We start from the raw sequence: 21,112 nt of genomic DNA, 5'->3' as shown, positions 1-21,112 counted from the left end.
ATTGGTGCGTATGGGAAGCATATGTGTGATGGATGGTTTTATTTATCGCTCGACACAGTGTGTGTTGTACTCAGCACATAATGTAATCAGCGCAGCCTAGTACATCAGTTACCGCGATTTGTTCTCTCGGTCATCCATCATTGCCCCTGATTATTGCTCAAGCTACTGTCTGTCTACTAATTGGTGCGTATGGGAAGCATATGTGTGATGGATGGTTTTATTTATCGCTCGACACAGTTGTGTTGTACTCAGCACATCAGCGCAGCCTAGTGTTACCGCGATTTGTACTCTCGGACATCCATCATTGCCCCTGATTGCTCAAGCTACTGTCTGTCTATAATGTAATCAGCGCAGCCTAGTACATCAGTTACCGCGATTTGTACTCTCGGACATCCATCATTGCCCCTGATTATTGCTCAAGCTACTGTCTGTCTACTAATTGGTGCGTTCGACACAGTGTGTGTTGTAATCAGCGTCCATCAGTTTACCGCGATTTGTTCTCTCGGTCATCCATCTCTCAAGCTACTGTCTGTCTATCCATCATTCGCCACAGTTTGTGTTGTACTCAGCACATAATGTAATCAGCGCAGCCTAGTCCATCAGTTACCGCGATTTGTACTCTCGGTAATCCATCATTGCCCCTGATTATCTACTGTCTGTCTACTAGCTGGTGCGTATTGGATGCAGATGTGTGATGGATGGTTTTATTTATCGCTCGACACAGTGTGTGTTGTACTCAACACATAATGTAATCAGCGCAGCCTAGTCCATCAGTTACCGCGATTTGTTCTCTCGGTCATCCATCATTGCCCCTGATTATTGCTCAAGCTACTGTCTGTCTACTAACTGGTGCGTATGGGATGCAGATGTGTGATGGATGGTTTCATTTATCGCTCGCCACAGTTTGTGTTGTACTCAGCACATAATGTAATCAGCGCAGCCTAGTCCATCAGTTACCGCGATTTGTACTCTCGGTCATCCATCATTGCCCCTGATTATTGCTCAAGCTACTGTCTGTCTACTAACTGGTGCGTATGGGATGCAGATGTGTGATGGATGGTTTTATTTATCGCTCGACACAGTTTGTGTTGTACTCAGCACATAATGTAATCAGCGCAGCCTAGTCCATCAGTTACCGCGATTTGTTCTCTCGGTAATCCATCATTGCCCCTGATTATTGCTCAAGCTACTGTCTGTCTACTAACTGGTGCGTATTGGGATGCAGATGTGTGATGGATGGTTTTATTTATCGCTCGACACAGTTTGTGTTGTACTCAACACATAATGTAATCAGCGCAGCCTAGTCCATCAGTTACCGCGATTTCTTCTCTCGGTCATCCATCATTCCCCTGATTATTAATTAAGCTACTGTCTGTCTACTAGCTGGTGCGTATTGGATGCAGGTGTGTGATGGATGGTTTTATTTATCGCTCGACACAGTTTGTGTTGTACTCAACACATAATGTAATCAGCGCAGCCTAGTCCATCAGTTACAGCGATTTGTTCTCTCGGTCATCCATCATTGCCCCTGATTATTGCTCAAGCTACTGTCTGTCTACTAACTGGTGCGTATGGGATGCAGATGTGTGATGGATGGTTTCATTTATCGCTCGCCACAGTTTGTGTTGTACTCAGCACATAATGTAATCAGCGCAGCCTAGTCCATCAGTTACCGCGATTTGTACTCTCGGTCATCCATCATTGCCCCTGATTATTGCTCAAGCTACTGTCTGTCTACTAACTGGTGCGTATGGGATGCAGATGTGTGATGGATGGTTTTATTTATCGCTCGACACAGTGTGTGTTGTACTCAGCACATAATGTAATCAGCGCAGCCTAGTCCATCAGTTACCGCGATTTGTTCTCTCGGTCATCCATCATTGCCCGTGATTATTGCTCAAGCTACTGTCTGTCTACTAACTGGTGCGTATGGGATGCAGATGTGTGATGGATGGTTTTATTTATCGCTCGACACAGTGTGTGTTGTACTCAGCACATAATGTAATCAGCGCAGCCTAGTCCATCAGTTACCGCGATTTGTTCTCTCGGTCATCCATCATTGCCCGTGATTATTGCTCAAGCTACTGTCTGTCTACTAACTGGTGCGTATGGGATGCAGATGTGTGATGGATGGTTTTATTTATCGCTCGACACAGTGTGTGTTGTACTCAGCACATAATGTAATCAGCGCAGCCTAGTCCATCAGTTACCGCGATTTGTTCTCTCGGTCATCCATCATTGCCCGTGATTATTGCTCAAGCTACTGTCTGTCTACTAACTGGTGCGTATGGGATGCAGATGTGTGATGGATGGTTTTATTTATCGCTCGACACAGTTTGTGTTGTACTCAGCACATAATGTAATCAGCGCAGCCTAGTCCATCAGTTACCGCGATTTGTTCTCTCGGTCATCCATCATTGCCCGTGATTATTGCTCAAGCTACTGTCTGTCTACTAACTGGTGCGTATGGGATGCAGATGTGTGATGGATGGTTTTATTTATCGCTCGACACAGTTTGTGTTGTACTCAACACATAATGTAATCAGCACAGAATAGACCATGAATTCCCGCTTTTTACGTTCTCGACCATCCATTGTAGTTCCTGATAATTGGTAAAGGTATTTGTTGTGTACTAACTGTTGCGTTTAGTTGATTTACTGATGAACAGTCCCGATACAGTTTTTGTTGTACTCAGTACATAATATAATCAACACAGATTAGACTTTTTACGTTCTCGACTATCCATCGTTGTACCTGATAATTGGTCAAGTAATTGTTTGTGTACAAGCTAGTGACTTATTGGAGCTGATGTGTGATGATCTGACGTGTTCGACACAGTTTGTGTTGTACTAAGCACGTAATGTAATCAGCACACACTAGACAATCAATTACCACGATTTGCGCTATCTATCATCCATCATTGTCACTGATCAATGATCAAGCCTCTGTCTGTGTATTAACTAGTGACGTATTAGTCGGTTCCGGTTGTTTGCTGCGATACAGGAACCCTACTTTTTCATTGAAATATTAAAAAGTTTGTCTGTTGTTTTTCTGTCTGTGATTTATGAGCTGTTTCCCTTCCCCACCTTTTTATACCTTTATCACTCAGTGCTGAAACAGCAGCCGTTCTTGTGTTATAACTTTTGTTATGAAAAACTAAATATTCGACAGTAAAATTTCCTTACCTTACAGATCTGTATTAAACCATTGTAATTCATTGGTACTTAAGTATATTTTTATACTTGTAGTTCCATAACAAACTGCAACTACAGTCTTAAACCCTTCTGTAAATGCCAGAAAATACACTGAAAAGTTTCGTTTAATTCTTTCAATAACTGTATTATTCTAATCTATTTTCTCTTATATGTCTTATAAACGCAATAGTATTATTAAAAACTACTTATCTTTTATTTATCCTATACAAATTGTATCATTTAAATACATTTACTCTTAGATAAACCTTCAGAATATTTGTTTGATTTCAATCCGTTAATAAATTTTACTACTCAAATATATTTTATCTTAGATGAATGCCAGGCAAATTCTAAATGTCCTCTTTGATATCGACTCTCCCTTCAGTTTTATTATGTAAGTCTATATTCTCTTATATATGAACATCATATATTCACAGCAAAACTTATTTTCTTTTAATCCTTCCATCAATATTTTATTAGCCATGTCCATTTTGTCTCATACTTAATAAATGAATAAAAATATGACTGACTGAACTATGTGTATCGTAATACTCTATTTTTATTTTGCCTGCCCCACGATTACGGCTATCAGAGTTTACAAGTAATTCTCGCAATCTATTTTATTTCTACTGTTCATATTACACCTCTGTTTTCTGTGTGGTTATGGACGTCTCTGTATTTGACGAATCCATAAAATGTTGAAGTAAAGTATACTGTATAGGTATTTAGGTAAAGTTTAACATTTTTCCGACGTCTTATTTAACCATAATACATAATCACATTTCGCAGCTATATTATTTTAAGTTGTTAAGCCTGATTTGAAATTTGTTTTATTATACTTTTTTGTGAACATTTTAGCATAAAGCTATTCACGACCATTTGTGATTCAGCGACTATGTAAGAAAATATTTATACATTAATAATGACATTATTTTTGCAGTAAATTTTATGTCTGTTCACATGCTGTTAAACGTTCTATATACTCACAGTAATGTCACCTAATGTCAAAGAAAGGATATTTGATAGACTGAGATTGAAGAGTGGACGATGGGAGCTTTGACTCTGTGTTGGAGATGAGGAACATGACTTGGATGGCGTACTTATTGTCAGTTCCACCCTTCCTCTATCTCTACTACGCTTTTCTCATTTTGTTTCAATTCATGGAAAAGCGCAAACATTTTATCCTTTGTAACAGCCAGAACATTGGTAAAGAAAACCTTCTTCTTTTATACAAGCTAATTTCAACGTTTGTTATATTAGACATTTGCTGAATGTTTACTTTATCTTCCTTAAATGATATGTTTTAAAGGTATGAAAATTGAATTAAAAGGTTTTTAGCAGCAGATTCATTACAGTACTTTTGGTTTTTAAACTATCTCAGAAACTTCACATGTTTGGATGGTAGTACTCAAATCCGACTTAAAGGATCCATTAAATAAGAATAAAGTAACTCCAATTCCGATTATCTCCAGAGAGTTTATCTTAATGGAAAGGACGTTCTAGTAAAAGTTGTAAATTTGTGTGTTTTTTTAATAAAATAAACAAATAGCCTCTTCAACTAGTAGGCTTATGTAAATAAAACAAGAAGCTACTTAATTTTTTGTTATTTTACTTAAAATTTGTTGGAAATTATTGAGTACTTTCCTTCTTCGAATTTTAAGTCCTGAAATAAATACCACCTCCTCGTTCCTCAACCAATAAATTCAGAACTGTGTTCAGGTCTTTTTACAAAATATTTGATCTTATTGACATTGGGAGGTGGTTTTAAGTTTTAATATTCTTGCAACAAAAACAGGTATCTTAGTTAAAAAAAAAAAAAAAACAACCATTATCCCATTTGAGTAAAGCATTGGATTAATATAACGACAAGAAAATTAGTCGAACAATATAAATATATTATAGAGTTCACATTAATCACGTTGATTTTAGAATTAATCTAAAAACCTTATGACTTTAAACATCCATTATTTTAAAACAATTGTCAAAATGAAAGGTTTTTGCAAGTTTTATTTTAATGCATCTAATTTTTTATTGTTGTGTTTAAAGAAGGGGATCTTTATCTAATCAGCTGTATGGTATAGAATACTTTACTCGTAGTTGTCATTGTTTCCACATTAAAGATTGAGGGAATGAAAAACCCTACTTTACAATATCTTCTATTTGAAATTGTCGAATACATTTTAATTATATTTTCGTTATTTATTTAAGGATTATGAAAATTTATATTTCCAAAATCTACGTATATTAATACTATATTTAATAATTTGTATCTCGAGGAAATCTCCTTAATCAATATAAAAAAACTAACATGATATTTAACAAAACATAATAATTAAATTGCATAATTCCAAAGAAATAACATTTTATGGGTTATTTCACAAAGGCATTGCATAGTTTGTATTATTTTTGTTATTATTAAATGATTATTTTGTTATTAAGATTTAGTATAATCATTATGCATAGTAAAACCCCTAATAAAACATTGACACACATTATTCAGGTAATACATGTTCTTTATTGCAGGTTCTAATGGTTTAATAATGAACGACTTGACTACATCGCGTAAGAATATAGCTAATACACAAATTACCAACAATGACCAAAGAAATTGCGGTGAGTCTTATTCAAAATTATTGTTTTCGTGTGTGTTTTCTCACTTGTATATATTGTAAATATTGGCTTTATTCATTCATTGCAACGATTTATTTCAGAATCCTCTCAGAATTGTTTCCCTTAAAAACGAGTAGTTTGCAATGGAAACATTTTTACTATTTTTCCATGCCTTTTCCTACCGTTAAATTTGTCTGTAATACTATAAAAAACTAGTTAAATATGTGATTACAAATAGTCCAAATATATTTTATTCATTTAATTACAAGACTTCGTCTTTTGCGTTACTACTATAATAAATTTTCAGTTTTTATTTTTAACATATAAAGAGTGTTCACAAATGTGTGTCACAAACTTTTGGGGTACATAGTATTCATAATTTGAAGCAAAGAATGTTCTATAGATATACGTCGAGAAATGTGTCGTTTAGCCGCTAGCCGCCATTTAATATTTGTTATAAGAAAACAATGGTCCATACAATTAGTAAAGCTACAGATACCAAACTTTACAAATACGAGAATTACGACGCATTCCTCGAAGTATATGTATAGGTCATTTTATGCTTGTAGTTATGAGTATTATATGCCCACTTGAGTATAAGGTTGTAACACCCTTTTGTGAACACCCTGTATATTAATTGACTTTTTATAAATATATATTTATAATATTTATGTTTGAACAGTAACAAAAATAATGTGCGACTCTACACTAAAAGACTTTTTAAATCATATATTTAAAATTCAGTTATCAAGTACATAACAAATCTAAGAACCCTAGGTGTATTTTTATCCATTTACAAAAAATATTTAAATTAATTTATAAAAGTAAAGTGTAGCTCATGGAATATGGTAACTTGTCAATAGGCAACAAATTTTTATCTATTTTCTGTAGTTTTGCATGTTTTGTATTCTTTTATTTAATTTATTTTAATTTATTTTTCTGCATTTAAAAGATGTATTTGTATCCCAGCATTTTGATGAAGTTTACATTTTCTACAGTACATCAAACTACTTTGTTTTCAGTACTCTAATACAAAATTTTAATGAGACATTCTTTTTTTATTACTAAAACATGTTTTTCTAATAGAATATAATGGTTTTTACTTTGTCTGTGTTTGTTTCATTCTGTATGTTTGGTGTAATAGATTTCAATAGTAATATAATTTATTAGGTTAGTGTGTTGTTTGTTTTTCTGTATTCCCAAATTAACAGTTCCAGTCATTATTTTGCTAAAAACATTAAAGCTACTACTATAAGTATTTTATTGGTTTTTACATTTACAGTTTTAATATTTCAATAACTGTATAATTAATTCAACAATTTTATTCCGTCATGTGTTGTATTGGTTCTATGTTTCTTTTTTTTACTCTATGTCATTGATTGTTTTTGACGCTTATCACCTTTTTTAATCCAATAGCAAGGCATTTATGTGATACATACATCAGGTTTTCGGCACATTCCTTATTGTACAGTTATTTTCTAAATGAATGGTGCTTTGGTGTTGATTCAGTATTACTGCTTGCTTCAAAAATGTTATTCACCCACAATATTTGATCAAATTGCTTTCATCTTTCTTACTTCATGCAGTGTTTCCTGTTGCTTTATTAATATGCTTTTTTAATTAATTTAATTGGCATATGATGACAAATTGTAATTTAATATCTGTGTTTGTAAAAAATAAAAGCAATTTAAAAGAAAAATACGTAAAATATAATAAAAAATAAGATGGTTATTAAATAAATATATTTTGTTAATTATTATTAATACTATACATGTTATGGATAATAGTTTGTAAATATTTTACTAGAAATTATGCCTTATGAAACTACAAAATTATTCTTACTCTTATATTCTTGAATTAGTTACTTTAACTTTAATGGAAGTTTCTTGACTAACAGGGAGATAAGTAATTATGATGTCCTAGGTCAGTAGCGTAAGGGAATCAAGACATCACATTGGGACACATCTTGGTGAGTCTTTGAGAACGAGCCAAATAATAACCTTGCGACAGCTTCTTAATGTCTGTAACATACTAACAACTGTTAGCTAAGTGTCTATGTGTTGTAACTTATTTATGTGTATACTGTTAACAAATAAATTTTCGTCTGTAAAAACATTTAGGTATTATTGGTTTCTAAGTAAATTTGTTGAGATGCTCCTAAAACATCACAAATTCTGCTATTAGTTAAAAATACCCCAAATATTACACTCAAGGTTAAAATAATAATTTAAATGTATATCAAGTGCTTTCTGTTTTATAGAAATGTCTATAACAGGTTAGAAGATTTTCTTTTGATACCAATGTTTAACTATCCCGTAACAGAGGTAGAGATTGTTTTAAGGCCATTGGCCTGCAACAACGACGTCACACAATTAAGTAATGTTACTAAACGTGACAGGTGAAATTGGACACTTGAATTTTGACGGAGTTCTGATATTAATCTCGTAAAAAAAAACACTGTAGATGATTATATACAATTTTGTTTAGCAAAGAATCTTGTCATACTGTTTTTTTGCACGTTGTTTGTTTTTAATTTGAGCTGTAGCTGGTTGATAAATTCATCTTAACTTTCATAAGGCATTTGACAAGCTCAATCACTTATTTTTAATCAGTGGTTTCGTGGTCTTATCGTCATCTTATCTTTTAGCAAGTTATTTATTGCTGATTCAAGAATGCGAAAGATTAAACTTGGAACTATTTGTTTCTTGTTGTTTATCGACAATATAACATGATGTACAGTTTTATGTTACCGCATCTGTTTTTATTTAGAAATCGTTTCGTATGAAATGTATATTTCCTTGATTTTTATTGGTCTGTGTAACCCATTAATTCAATTTTACATATCTCGAAAAGTTGGGATTGTTACAATGGTTTTGACAAACGTTTCTGCAACGCGGAAACTTGTGTTGACTGAGACTGATGGTTGACTCTCCATTCAACCTTTCATAAGGATTGAATGCCTTAGATCAATTTTAGACTCAATTCTTTGAGAATTTCACTAGGTAGAGTTCTTCAATATTGCCATGATTGCTGAGGTATAGTAGAGGCTGGGGTCCTCACATTGTTTATTTTCTTAGGACAAGAAGCTGAAAAATCGCACTCATTGTTAATACCTGTTTTAAAAATAAATACCATTCCAATAAAATTATTGCAATTAAATCAAACATTTCCCCCGGCGTTACATCAACAGGAGACGGATTATAACCATAATTAGTAATGAAACCTAGGGGGAGCCAAAAATAAATAACTAACCCACAGTTGATTTTTTTTATTACATTCTTATGCGGATAAAAAAACATTATACTAATCGCAGTAAACTAGCGTAAACCTATGCTTAATTACTTTTTGTAACTCTTTTAAAACATAATCAATCTAAATGAACTAAATAAAGTATACCATTAGTGAAAATATGATTCTTTTTTATCGGTAAAGCACTCAAAAGTAGTAGCGTACTAATATGACAGATTATTTAATACTAAACTAAGTGAAAATTTTTTGGTTTTAGTAGTAGACTAAAACTTTTTCAGTGTGTGTAAAACAAGGAACTACGACATAGTAACACTTTGACACTGCTTAAGGCTTTCACAACTCAAACAAGGTAATCTATAAGCTTTTAGCAGCTCGTAAACCAAAATATGAAGAGGAGCAGGAGTAACAATGCTTTCAAGTTTATTGATACTTACACTATATGTGGTACTGCCCTTTTACTGCTGGCCGTAAGTCAGGTCAGGGCAGTGACTTACAGCTGCACAAAAAGGGGTATTAAAACTAGATAATGCCACACATATGACTGAAATGTGTGCCTCTGGGACAAAATAGCTTTCAAGTGTTCAACTGCAACTAATGTTATACTAAACACTAAATATTTGTATTTGTTAAGTAATCAGTCCATGGGCAGAACTATTATCGTTGTGGTGAATGATTTTTGAAAGTTGATGCAACATTTTTCCTCCCTATATACCTTAAACATAATAGAAGGCCAATTCCATTATTCCCACTGTATGCACCGTACTATATACTCTAGTTTTGCCTCTTCATTGCTTAAATGATCCACTCAATTTGTATAAAATATTATCTTCTTCACTTTCAAAAACTAGGCATCAGTAGAGATCAACCATTTGTTTTTCAAATTGTAAGATTCAAAATTTGCGTACAGAATGAGGTAAAGGACAAAAAACTAACAACATACAAAGTAATATAAAACATGTGTAAATTACAAAGCAATTTGAAAATAAACAAAGTCTGAATGCTGAAAACTTTAAATGCTGTAAAAGAAAAGACACAAAACGGATTTTGCGAGCACCTCTAAAAACAAGTAAGACACATACATGTTTAAGTTAAACACTGAAGAGAAAGCGCTCTCTTACCGAAACTGAACATTTCCCATCTACCTACAATAAAATTGTAGTCAATCCTTTAATACATAACATTTTAGCGGTAGTTGATACCATCGCTATTAGAAATCTATTCACTGTATACTATGGATATGTTTTTACTAATAACTAACTAAGCATGGCATATCACAAAGAAACATAAACCCACAGATTCAAAGTTCGTAGTCTTCAATTAATTTGTGTCGTGTTACAGTATTTTTTACAATTATTTCAAGAAAATTTACTTTCTAAAATATTACTTTTAAATTTAAAATATAACTAATAGATAATGTTGGCCTAATATAACATGTTTAACTTTTTCACATAATAATATTTTATGTAATTAACTGAATTATATGTCCTATTAAATATCCAACCTCAATTTAAATAACAACTTTAGCCGTTTAGGGTAAAAAAATAAAATGTTTAATTTTAACTTTTAATTTAAAATTAGAAATATTTGTTCAATTAGGTACTTTAACCTGTTATAAAACTAATCGTTTACTGCTAAAAATAGTAATCAAGAATATTACTGTGAAACACTTTTTATCTGAAAATGTATAAGAAAAATGTTTATAATTGCAAACAAAATAGTAGTTTATAGTATTTTCTAGACGGCTAGAAATTAAACTTTTCAATCAACTAAATTAATATCAATACTCAGTTATGTATGTTGAAATCCCTTGTTAATAAAAGTAAAAACATACTTAACAGGATAATTGAAAATATTTTATCTTGTAATATTTTCTTACAGATTTCCATACTTCTTGGGTGTCCAAAATTTGTATATATTTCTAGTTTAATTTTGAACCTCATGTATATTGCTTGTGAATAAAATTGTGATAAGCGGTTACTGACTATCTATAACTGACCTGCTGATTCTTTGACTGTTACTAACGTTTTAATGTATCATATATTTTGTTTTGAGTTATGTCTGCTTGTATTTTCGTTCTTCTCCTATTATCATTAATAAATGCTGTAGCCCTTCATGCATGTTCTACCGTATTCTTAGTCTTTGTGTTTATGTGATTAAAGATAGCATTTGGCGCATGAGATTGTACGTTTTAATTAATAATATTCAATACTTGTTTCGTAAAAAATCTGTTTGATTTTCTTATTTCCAAAAAAGAAGGTATGGGAATAAACAATTCCAAACAAATAAATAGAACTGCTAAAAGTTTCACCAAACTTTGTACTCTTTATGTAACATCTAAAGGTGTTATGCTAAACGTCCAAACGATGCAATGCCATACATTAACATTAAATGGTATTCAACGATGACCATCCAGTATTTAACAAAGAAATACTACAAGAATTACAAAGAAAAACTTATCACCGTTATCTTATTTCTCTTTTAATTTTCAAGTATTATTCTCGTTTTAGAACTAATTTAGATTATTTTCAGTGATAACGCTTGGTGGCAAAATAAACAGTAAAACTGTTGTTTGATGATGCAAGCTATAAATATCTAGTTTCGTTTTCCCACAAGCCAAGTATCTTTTATTAGGAAAACAGATCGTAGTCGTATTTCAAGTGTAAACGTGAACGTGGTTGACCCTTCATATTTCCTTTTTATTTTCTTCACGTCACTTGATGGGAATTTAAGAATTCTCTTACTAGGAATGTGATATCTCTATATATATGCTTTTATGAGCATACATATCAACTTTGACAAATCTCCTTGACACACTGTGTCTCTTCCAATGGCTGGACTCCTTACTCTATGTCAGACACGTCCAGCCCTATCTCTAGAACGACAGAAGAACAGGCATTATTGAATTGCCCTCTGCTAAGTATTCCTTTGCCCTTGCTGTTGAGCTTTCTCGTTGACAAGTCCCTTGACAGTCCGAAAAGATGTACATTTATAGATAATCTGATGACGTAGTATTCAAGATCCTTGGAATACAGTGAAGCTCACACAAATTTCGGTATATGGAATCACATGGTGGGACAGGGATAATCTACGAACCAATCCTATGAAGTCCATCAGTGTTAATATTACAATGAACATGTGCCTGGCTGATCTGAACAGTCATTCATGGCCATCTTCCAGCCTACGTCAATTTCCTCGGTGTATTTTTCATATCATCATTATAGCCTTTGTAAATATATATGAGATGTTTCAAATGAAGGAATATTAGGAGAAAATGCTGTAAATGATATGATATATGTTTTTATTACTTGCTCATGGTAACTAGTTATAAACGTATACAACGTATAATACTGTTTTGTTTAATTACACCGTTGAAACACAAATACAGTAGTATTTATCAGGATTCGGGTTAGAGCTCTCTAGTGCAATTTTTGTATGTAAACCATATTTGTGTTCTATTAACTAAATGGTACTATTTGTTGTTTGTACCAGATAAATCCAAGGATGAAGTGAGTCGAACGATGGTATCGCATGTGTCCATCGCCCTCGCCCCCATCCGCGCATCCCAGCTGCCCGACCACGTCTACGGCGACTGCTTATAACCGACAATCTTCAGACATATCGCTTATAAATAGTAGATACTGAAGTTTCTTTCCTTCCTTGTGACTGATAAATTATAAGTTGCACTATTCACTGTTTTCTTTCCTTAAATGGCAGACAAGCAATAACAGAAAATGATGATGCAATACTGTTATACGATATCTATGGTACTAATGTTTGAATTTAAACCGTATATAGCCGCTTTATAGCTAAAACTTTGTTAAAGAAGTGTATTTTAAAATTGCATAAAATCAAAATGTTGATAAATATGAAAGAAAATATACTTTCGTACTTATGTTAACGATTTCCCAATGACCACATTCCTTTGGGTGAATGACTTCAAGTGTATTTGTCATGGTTGTAAAGTTAAAAAGACGCATAAAATGTTAATTCATGCAATCTATATAACGTTAGTAAATAGAATTTTCATATTTATTTGCTCTTTACCATTATTTATATAGAATGTAAATGTTCTCTTGTTTATAAAGTAATGCTTGTGTTTAGGTTAAGTTTGTACAGTGTAATTTTTGTACTGTTATTAATTATAGATATTTAAATAATATGTTGTGTGTTATGAAACTTTGTATTATATGGATCATGAAACATGAGTTACCCTAGTCGACAAAATAGTTTTGTAACCATCTAAATAGTATGATTTGGTTAAATAGTTTTATATAATTTTAACACGCATTATAGTTCTAATATGTTGAACATTAATTTCGTTATTTATAAAAGTTTATTTACATTTAAAAAATGTTTCTAAATCTATCAACAAACTTTGGGATTTGCGTTTGTCAAGTAATAAAGACAAAAATAATACAACCCGTGGTTTACTGTAATCCTTGCTGTCCAATATGGTTATAGTTTCATTGTAACAAATAATATGGAGTAAATGGTTGAAACTACAGTAGTAACAACTGTGCATAGTTTAAACCGTTTCGTAAAACATGAATATAAAGTTAACAACTAATTGAATATGTTAGTTATTCGACTAGTTATTGACTATAATACACGGTGAGTTCATTACCAATATCCAACCAAAGATTTAGACTGTTTCGAAGATAGATTTAGGTATATTATGGTTATATTAATATGTGTGTTTTCTTTATTGTTTTCATTATTTTGTACTTTTCGTGAGTTTTATGATACAAAAGTATATATAATATATTTTACGTATTTATCCCAATCTTTGGCCAAATCGAATTGAATCTCCATATTCACTACATATTTTGATTATCTAAATTTTTAAAAGGTAACTTGTATTGAAAATAAAAAGTAATGAAAAGAGCAGATTACATAATGAACGTTTCAGGTATTTAATTAGTAAGTTATTTATTTGAAAAATATTATATTATATTTTTTATATTTTCCTGAATGGGATTTCAATTTTTCCGTATTTTACTTTAAAATATTTTATTTACACATTCGTCAGTTAAAACGCGATTAGCTAAATAAAATCAACTTATTTATTTACATTATAATAATGTGTATATACTTTTTCATACTTTATTATACTCTGTTTAGTTTTTAAAACTATGTACAAAAAATGTGAGAAATAAATATGTGGCAATACAAACACAAATATATTTGTGTAATGTTTCCCCCTAGTTACTCATATTTTGTAACAGAGAAATAGATTTTAATGAATAATTGTAACATGACTCCCATATTTTTTAATTTATTTATCCTAATAAGTGAGATAGCTTTGAGCTATGTGGGCGTTGTAGTCAAGCTTGCTCAAAGACATGCACTAAAATTGTTCCATATAATGTTTTTAAACGTTTAATTCTTTTTTGAATAGTTTCAGATAGAGGGTCTCAGAATCAATTCTGAAAAATCACAGTATTATTCACTAACTAGAGAAACTAAATAGCTTTTTACGACTTGGATTTGTGGGTCTCTAATCGTTTCTAAAGAAGAGGAGTATGCAGGAGTTATTTAAACCATAAGGTTGTAGTACGTCACACCCCTTGTCGGGTAATAGGCTTCGGTGAAGTTCAATGCAAAATTTCAGGTCTGCAACTCATTTCATTATTAAACGACAACGAGAACGACAAAAAAATCACGCGTCAAAGAAATGTTTGTATCTCTCGGTAAACAAAAGGGAAAATACTAAGTTACGAAAATACGACGTTCATCCAAATTCCATGGTTGGACATGCAACATCATAGTACTCATTCTTGTCTGCTGTCTAAGTTTCATACAAAATTTTAAGTCTACAGATGAATCTAATTTTTTAGACATTCTGACATTAAATTTTCGTCCTTAAATAGCTTTTTAGATCAGTATTTAAATAGTATAGGTCCATACAACAACTCATCATAAATGATGTAGTATGTATTGGGCTACTTAGGCTACATGTATATGTCACACGTTAAAGTTTCTTATGAGTGTACTGAGTGTCTTTATAGATTTATTTATTCTTCTACTTTCTCGTTGCCTTTATGGTTTCTCATAAGACTAATTTAAAGTATTCGCTATTGCTCAGTTTAATCCCATGGAGAGACGTGCGCCTTAATCGAACTCATTGTTCCTTATATAAAAATTAAGCTGCAATATAGTATAAGCCTACAGGTCAGTTCTTTTTCGAGATATAGGACATAGAGATAAACAGACCTATAATAAAATTTACCAAGCCCCCTGAGTGATAGGCTTCGCTAACGCTCACTTAATAAGCTGATATGAAATGCGCACTTGTACCCTGTACATTACTACCTATGTGCGAACTGTGGTATCTGTAGCTTTACTAGTTCTAGAAATGTAATCATTTTATAAAATAATACAAAATGCCGGCTAGCTGCTAAACGACATCTCTCGACTTGTACTTACAGGACATTTTTTGTTTTGAATAATGAGTACCATCAGCCCCAATAGTTAGTGACACCCGTTTTTGATACCCCTGTACAATGTTCTCCGGTGAGAAAAATGGTCTCCAATAATCCTTTGACACTATATTTGGCCTTCCTGAAGCCTTAAGCAGGAAATCAGCTCCTGTATCTGGGTTCCGTGTCACCACAATAACATTCAAGATTCAAGATTCAAGATCTTTATTCGTAAATGCAAAATACATTTTTACATTACACGTCAAAATACTAAAACTATATCTAACTTAACAAATCTCTTACACAGTAAAAACATTTATCAAGAAAGTGTGTCTTTAGTTTTTTTTTTAAATAAACGTAGATTTTGCTCATTTTTAATATTCAATGGCAATGCATTGAAAGCTTTTGCACCCAAGTGGTATGGACCCCTCTCAAATGTGCTAGTACTATGTGCAGCCACAGATATCAGCCCTCTTGATCTGGTCGGATACTGATGGTAGTGTCCATTGCTTACAAAAAGCTTTGGATTGCCCTTAACAAAAGAGCATAGCTCGTACCCCACCAGACCCGCCAGAGTAAGTATTTTTAATTCACCGAAAAGAGGTTTACAAGTTTCGAATCTCCTACGTCCTGAGATGATTCGCAAACACCATTTCTGGAGGACAAATACTCTATTAAAATTTACTACACTGGATGGACCCCAGAACATTAACCCGTACCTCAAAATCGATTGAACGTGAGAAAAATATACTGTTCGTAGAACCTCTTGGCTACAGACCTTGGCGAGACGGCTGAGAGCAAATCCCATGGTTCGAAGCCTTTTGCAGACATGCTCCACGTGGCCGCCCCATGTGAGCCTATTATCGATATATAAACCCAGAAATTTAACTGAGATTTCTTGCTTGGCTTCCTCGCTTCCTAGTTTGATAAGACCCTGGATATTAAACTGGTTTGTGTTCCCTAGATGAAACTGGATGATATTAGTTTTGCTGATGTTTAATTTAAGTTTATTTAAATTGAACCACTGATTTAAACTTTGCAACTGGATGTTTGAATTCGATACAAATGTGGGGATTTATTGGAAACAAGAAAAGAACAATCATCAGCAAACATCGTAACTTTGAGGTCTGTTGAAATTTTTGGAAGATCGTTTACATAAATGAGAAATAATACAGGACCAAGAATAGAGCCTTGAGGAACACCACAAGTAACAGCTCTAAATGATGAGAAAACTTTATTTTGGCCATCATGGATTTGGACGGTTTGGTTCCTATCAGACAAATACGACTTCATGAATTGAAAAGAGTGACCTCTAACTCCATATTTTTCTAGTTTTCCAAGGAGAATATTATGATCAACGGAATCAAACGCTTTGCTTAAATCACAGAAAACACCAAGAGAATGAAGTCTATTGTCCAAAGAAAGCGATAGTTCGTTTATAAAATTGAAGATGGCTGATGTAGTGGATTTCCCTTGGCGGAAGCCATGCTGCTGAGTAGAGAGAATGTTGTTGATTTCTAGGAAAGCCACAAGTTTTTGACAGACTATTGATTCAAGAATTTTTGAGAAGGACGATAGAATTGAAATCGGTCTATAGTTTTCTGGTAGTTGTTTACTGTGAGATTTGTAGACTGGAATGATTTTACTGATTTTTAAGAGGTTTGGAAATATACCTGAAGATAAACTGGAATTACAAATGTGAGAGAATACAACACTTATAGAAGGAAAAATTTTCTTTAGCACTGTGCAAGGAATCTCATCCACTCCAGCGGCATTTGTACTCCTCAGCCGTCTCACCGCCGTCTCAACCTCTGAAACTGACACCTCAGAAAGATACATACTATTCAAGCGTGCGGTGATACCATCCACAGGGTTGTAAGCCCCACTAGGCTGTGATAGGGATTGCCACCCCAGTCCTGAAAAAAACTGTTAAAATACTCTGCAACATCATTGCAATTCCTTATTCGTTTGTCATTGACACTTAGTTCAATATTTTTCTTATCTTTTTGTGGCCTCAATTTCAAGGTATCATTGACTGTTTTCCAAATTGATTTTGAACGATTTTTTGAATCTATGATTCGATTATCATGAAAAGATCGCTTTGCTTTGTCAACCTCAATTTTGTACTTACGTTTCCTCTCATTAATTGTTTGTTCGATTTCAGGTGTTCGTGATAAGGAGAGTAAAAAACGAATTTTCTCATGTTCACGTTTTAAATCCGGAGTTATCCATCTCTGTGGCTGTTTCTTTCTAACATTGATTTTTTTGTTTTAAGCGGGAAAGCTATATCAAAATAATACTTAAAAATTCTTTAGAATGTAGCAAATTTTTCATTTGTGTCAGTAGCATTATAAACTTGGTCCCATCTCTCCGCCTGCATTAAATTTGTAAATGTAGCAAAAGCATTGTCTGTAAAATAACGTTTTTTTATTTGAATGTGTTTTTTAAATGGCACACCTGGTGAAATATTAAAATATACTACTTGAGCTCTATGGTCTGAAAAAGATATGTCAAGATTTTTTATCAGCAAGATTTGATTAGAGTCCATATTAGTCACAATATTGTCAATAATACTGCTACCAGTGGATGTTATTCTTGTGAAATCTTTTATAAGAGCTTCAAATCTATATAAATGAAACAGGTCATTAACAGTTACACACTCTTGATTAGTCAGATTGTGAAAGGGTATATTAAAATCTCCACATAAAATTGTGCTATAACTAGAAGACTCAAGATAAAGAAATAATTCATTTAGTCTATTTATAAAAATTGAAAAATTACCAGTTGGAGGTCTGTAGATAACAACTACATTAATTCTAAGAAAAGAGATTGATACACCTGTCAACTCTATATGTGATTCCACACTCAAGCTTTTTACATTTTCCATGATTTCTGTGCACAGAAAATTTTTTGAAAAAATTGCAACGCCTCCACCTACATGGTTCCTTCTATTTTCAAAAGAAACTAATTTATAACTATGAAAAAAAGCATTATTTAAGTTATCATCATGTAACCATGTTTCAGAGATGCAAACTATATCGGGATTTGTGTCGTCCAAAAAAACATTTATTTGATCAATTTTATTACAAATACTCCGAGCATTGAAATGGATTAAGCTAAAATTTTCATTCTGCTTTTTATAAGAAACGCATTTTTTTTGTGAAGATGAAGTCAAGTTTAGATTGTTAAGTACAGATTGTCTAAAAAAGAAAAGTTTTTTTCATTATTAAGCTGGTTACACGATGAGTATTTTTTTGTTAGAGTAAGAGAGCTATTCACATGTACAGGGCTTAGCCCAAGAGGAGGAAAGTCCACAAGCGAATCTATTGACACCGTAGCAGAAGAGTCGGAGACCAGCGGCAGGGTGGTAGGGGGCGGTCCCACTGGGTCGGGGCTGGGGCAGGGCTCTATGCGGTCGAGATCCACAGTCTCTCCGCGGCAGGTGGTCGTGCTGGTAGACTTTGAAGCCTCTGCAGGCAAGGCCGGACAAAGTCCTGAAGATGAGTGCACAGACGACTGGACTAGTGACTGGACAGTTTTAGCAATCGCACAGCTCAGAACCTTCTTTCCATGCTTGTTTAGATGGAGTCCGTGGCGTGTGTAGTGTTTTCTGTAGAGGATGCAGTTCAACTCGCCATACGTCAATCTGAGTTTACCCTTGTATTCTCGGATGACTCTTGCTATTGCCAGGTTAGCATAGAAGATTGCATCGTTAAGATGGTAAAAAGGTATTTTTGCATTTTTAGTAAAAAGGTAGTGAGTGGGTTACGAATATGAAACAATAATTTTTCTTCTCAGATTATATTTTTCCTAGCATGTTATATTTAATACCGACCGTCAGATACATAAATAATAGTTACATCAAGTTAATCATTACTTTACGCTACAAGATATAAAGCCAATGAAAGGCTCAAATCTAAGGTTCTCTGTATGGTTACCAGACTCTTAAGTTAACATTTATTTACGAGTCTTGACAGGGAGTTTTAAGTTTGCCATGCTAAGAAAACGATAATCTGAGAAAAAAATATGATTTCATAAAAGTATATATAATACATTATTAATCCTTTTGGTCCTCTCCCATTTCGACTCCCGTGAAAACTGTTGTGACCGACGCTTTTCGGGGGGGGGGGGGGAGGAGGAATTTCTCTATTGAACTAAATAAAAACCAATTGTTGTGCTTTTACAATGAAAATTGGCTCTCTGTTCTCCGGTTACGTCTATTTTTTGTAAATATCTACACTGACCGTAATGCCGTTAATTAGGCATCATTGGAATTATATCATATCGGAATATGAGGCACTGCGGTGAGGAGAGCAAATCTCTTTGGTGGTTGCAGGTCTGACACTGCTAGTGAGGAAATTAACATTGGCAGAACTGTTATGGATCTAATCAAAGGAACACAGATCGACTTCCGGTGCTACATCTCAAATGTCTCACAAAGGGCTTGGGGCAGACATGTACTGTACAAAGGAAACTATTGACAGCTCTGACCTCTGGAGGGAATTATAATTATAATCTAGTAATAATCCCAAAATAAACTTGAAACTACTAATAATTTCGTGACATAACCTTTAATTAAACTTTTAGTATTTACTTGATCTTTAATATTACCATTATACCTATAAAGCATTGCGTAATTTACTTATGTTATGAAGAACATACATTGATGAACTACAGTATGTTTTCCCATGATTAACCACGGTTTCAAGAAATTGTTAATTACATGGTTATTTATAAATAAAAACAAAATAAATATAACGCGTTTTTAAAACAATACAAGTTTCTCTTGTTGAAGTTACAGCGAGCTGGGCGACGCAAGGGAGTCGGTTATTGACGCAGTCCACTGTCCGGTACACAGCAAGTCAACAAATTATGGCTAATGTGGTCACGTGATTTGTGGCCAAACAAAGCTTTCAGTGGGACGTGGGCCAAGAGCCCAATGAGTCGATTACGTTCTGTTTGCTTTTAAATGTATTTTGAAACATTACATAGACATTGTTAAAACTACTTATAAGTAGTCTATTTTGTTGGCTATATAACACTTATTTGTTTTGTAATTAGTTATCATACATTAAAAAATGTATTTAATTATAAAAATTTATAAAATTATTAAAAATGGTACAGCATAAGACTGATGGATATTCTTATATTATATAATTTTATTAAACGCAATAAGCGATCTTCATGTGGTAAACAAGATTGTACTCAGAGTTCCTGGCACTGCACATCTTTGTCTAACGTAGATAACTCCACGCGTAACATTTGGGGAATTAAAATGACATCATTATTTTCTTCTTAATTTTAATCCAGCGTTTTCCAGCTCGTTGCCATTTGTGTTTATAGCTATGACTTTATCTTTCATGGCTGTTGCGTTCTTGAGAAAGTTTTAATATTACAGAAAATAAATAAAATTTATTTGTCATTATTTTTCAACTCAGAATATGTACTTCTATTAATCTTGACTTTACTAAAAATATCTTAATTTTTATACAAGCTTTTATTCCAGTTTTACAAATGCTTTCAAAATCCAGAAGCTTCCCAGAAGTGTATGAAAAGGCAATGTTGGTAACTATTTATCCGCTTACTTCCAAATCCAGTGATGATTCCAACTTACGTGTTTCACCCTGTAAATATTTATGA

General features: G+C 33.1%; 1 protein-coding gene across 6 annotated transcripts in view; it reads left to right on the top strand.

Annotated features, from left to right (window-relative positions):
* Positions 1-14,232, top strand: part of LOC124357071 (G-protein coupled receptor moody) — a 123,911-nt gene extending 109,679 nt beyond the window's left edge. For 2 of the 6 annotated variants that reach the window (XM_046808481.1, XM_046808477.1), the window contains 2 exons: positions 5,718-5,807; positions 12,543-14,232. In XM_046808481.1, the coding sequence (XP_046664437.1) occupies positions 5,718-5,807; positions 12,543-12,652 (200 nt within the window). In that variant the 3' untranslated portion in view covers positions 12,653-14,232. Of the gene's footprint in view, positions 1-5,717; positions 5,808-7,727; positions 7,774-12,542 lie in introns of all 6 variants that reach the window. The other 4 variants (XM_046808480.1, XM_046808479.1, XM_046808482.1 and 1 more) reach the window with 4 other exon arrangements.
* The last annotated feature ends 6,880 nt before the right edge of the window (positions 14,233-21,112 follow it).

Source organism: Homalodisca vitripennis, chromosome 3, assembly GCF_021130785.1.
Source record: "Homalodisca vitripennis isolate AUS2020 chromosome 3, UT_GWSS_2.1, whole genome shotgun sequence".
NCBI classification, from domain to species: Eukaryota; Metazoa; Arthropoda; class Insecta; order Hemiptera; family Cicadellidae; genus Homalodisca; species Homalodisca vitripennis.
This window is presented reverse-complemented; position numbering and strand designations above follow the sequence as displayed.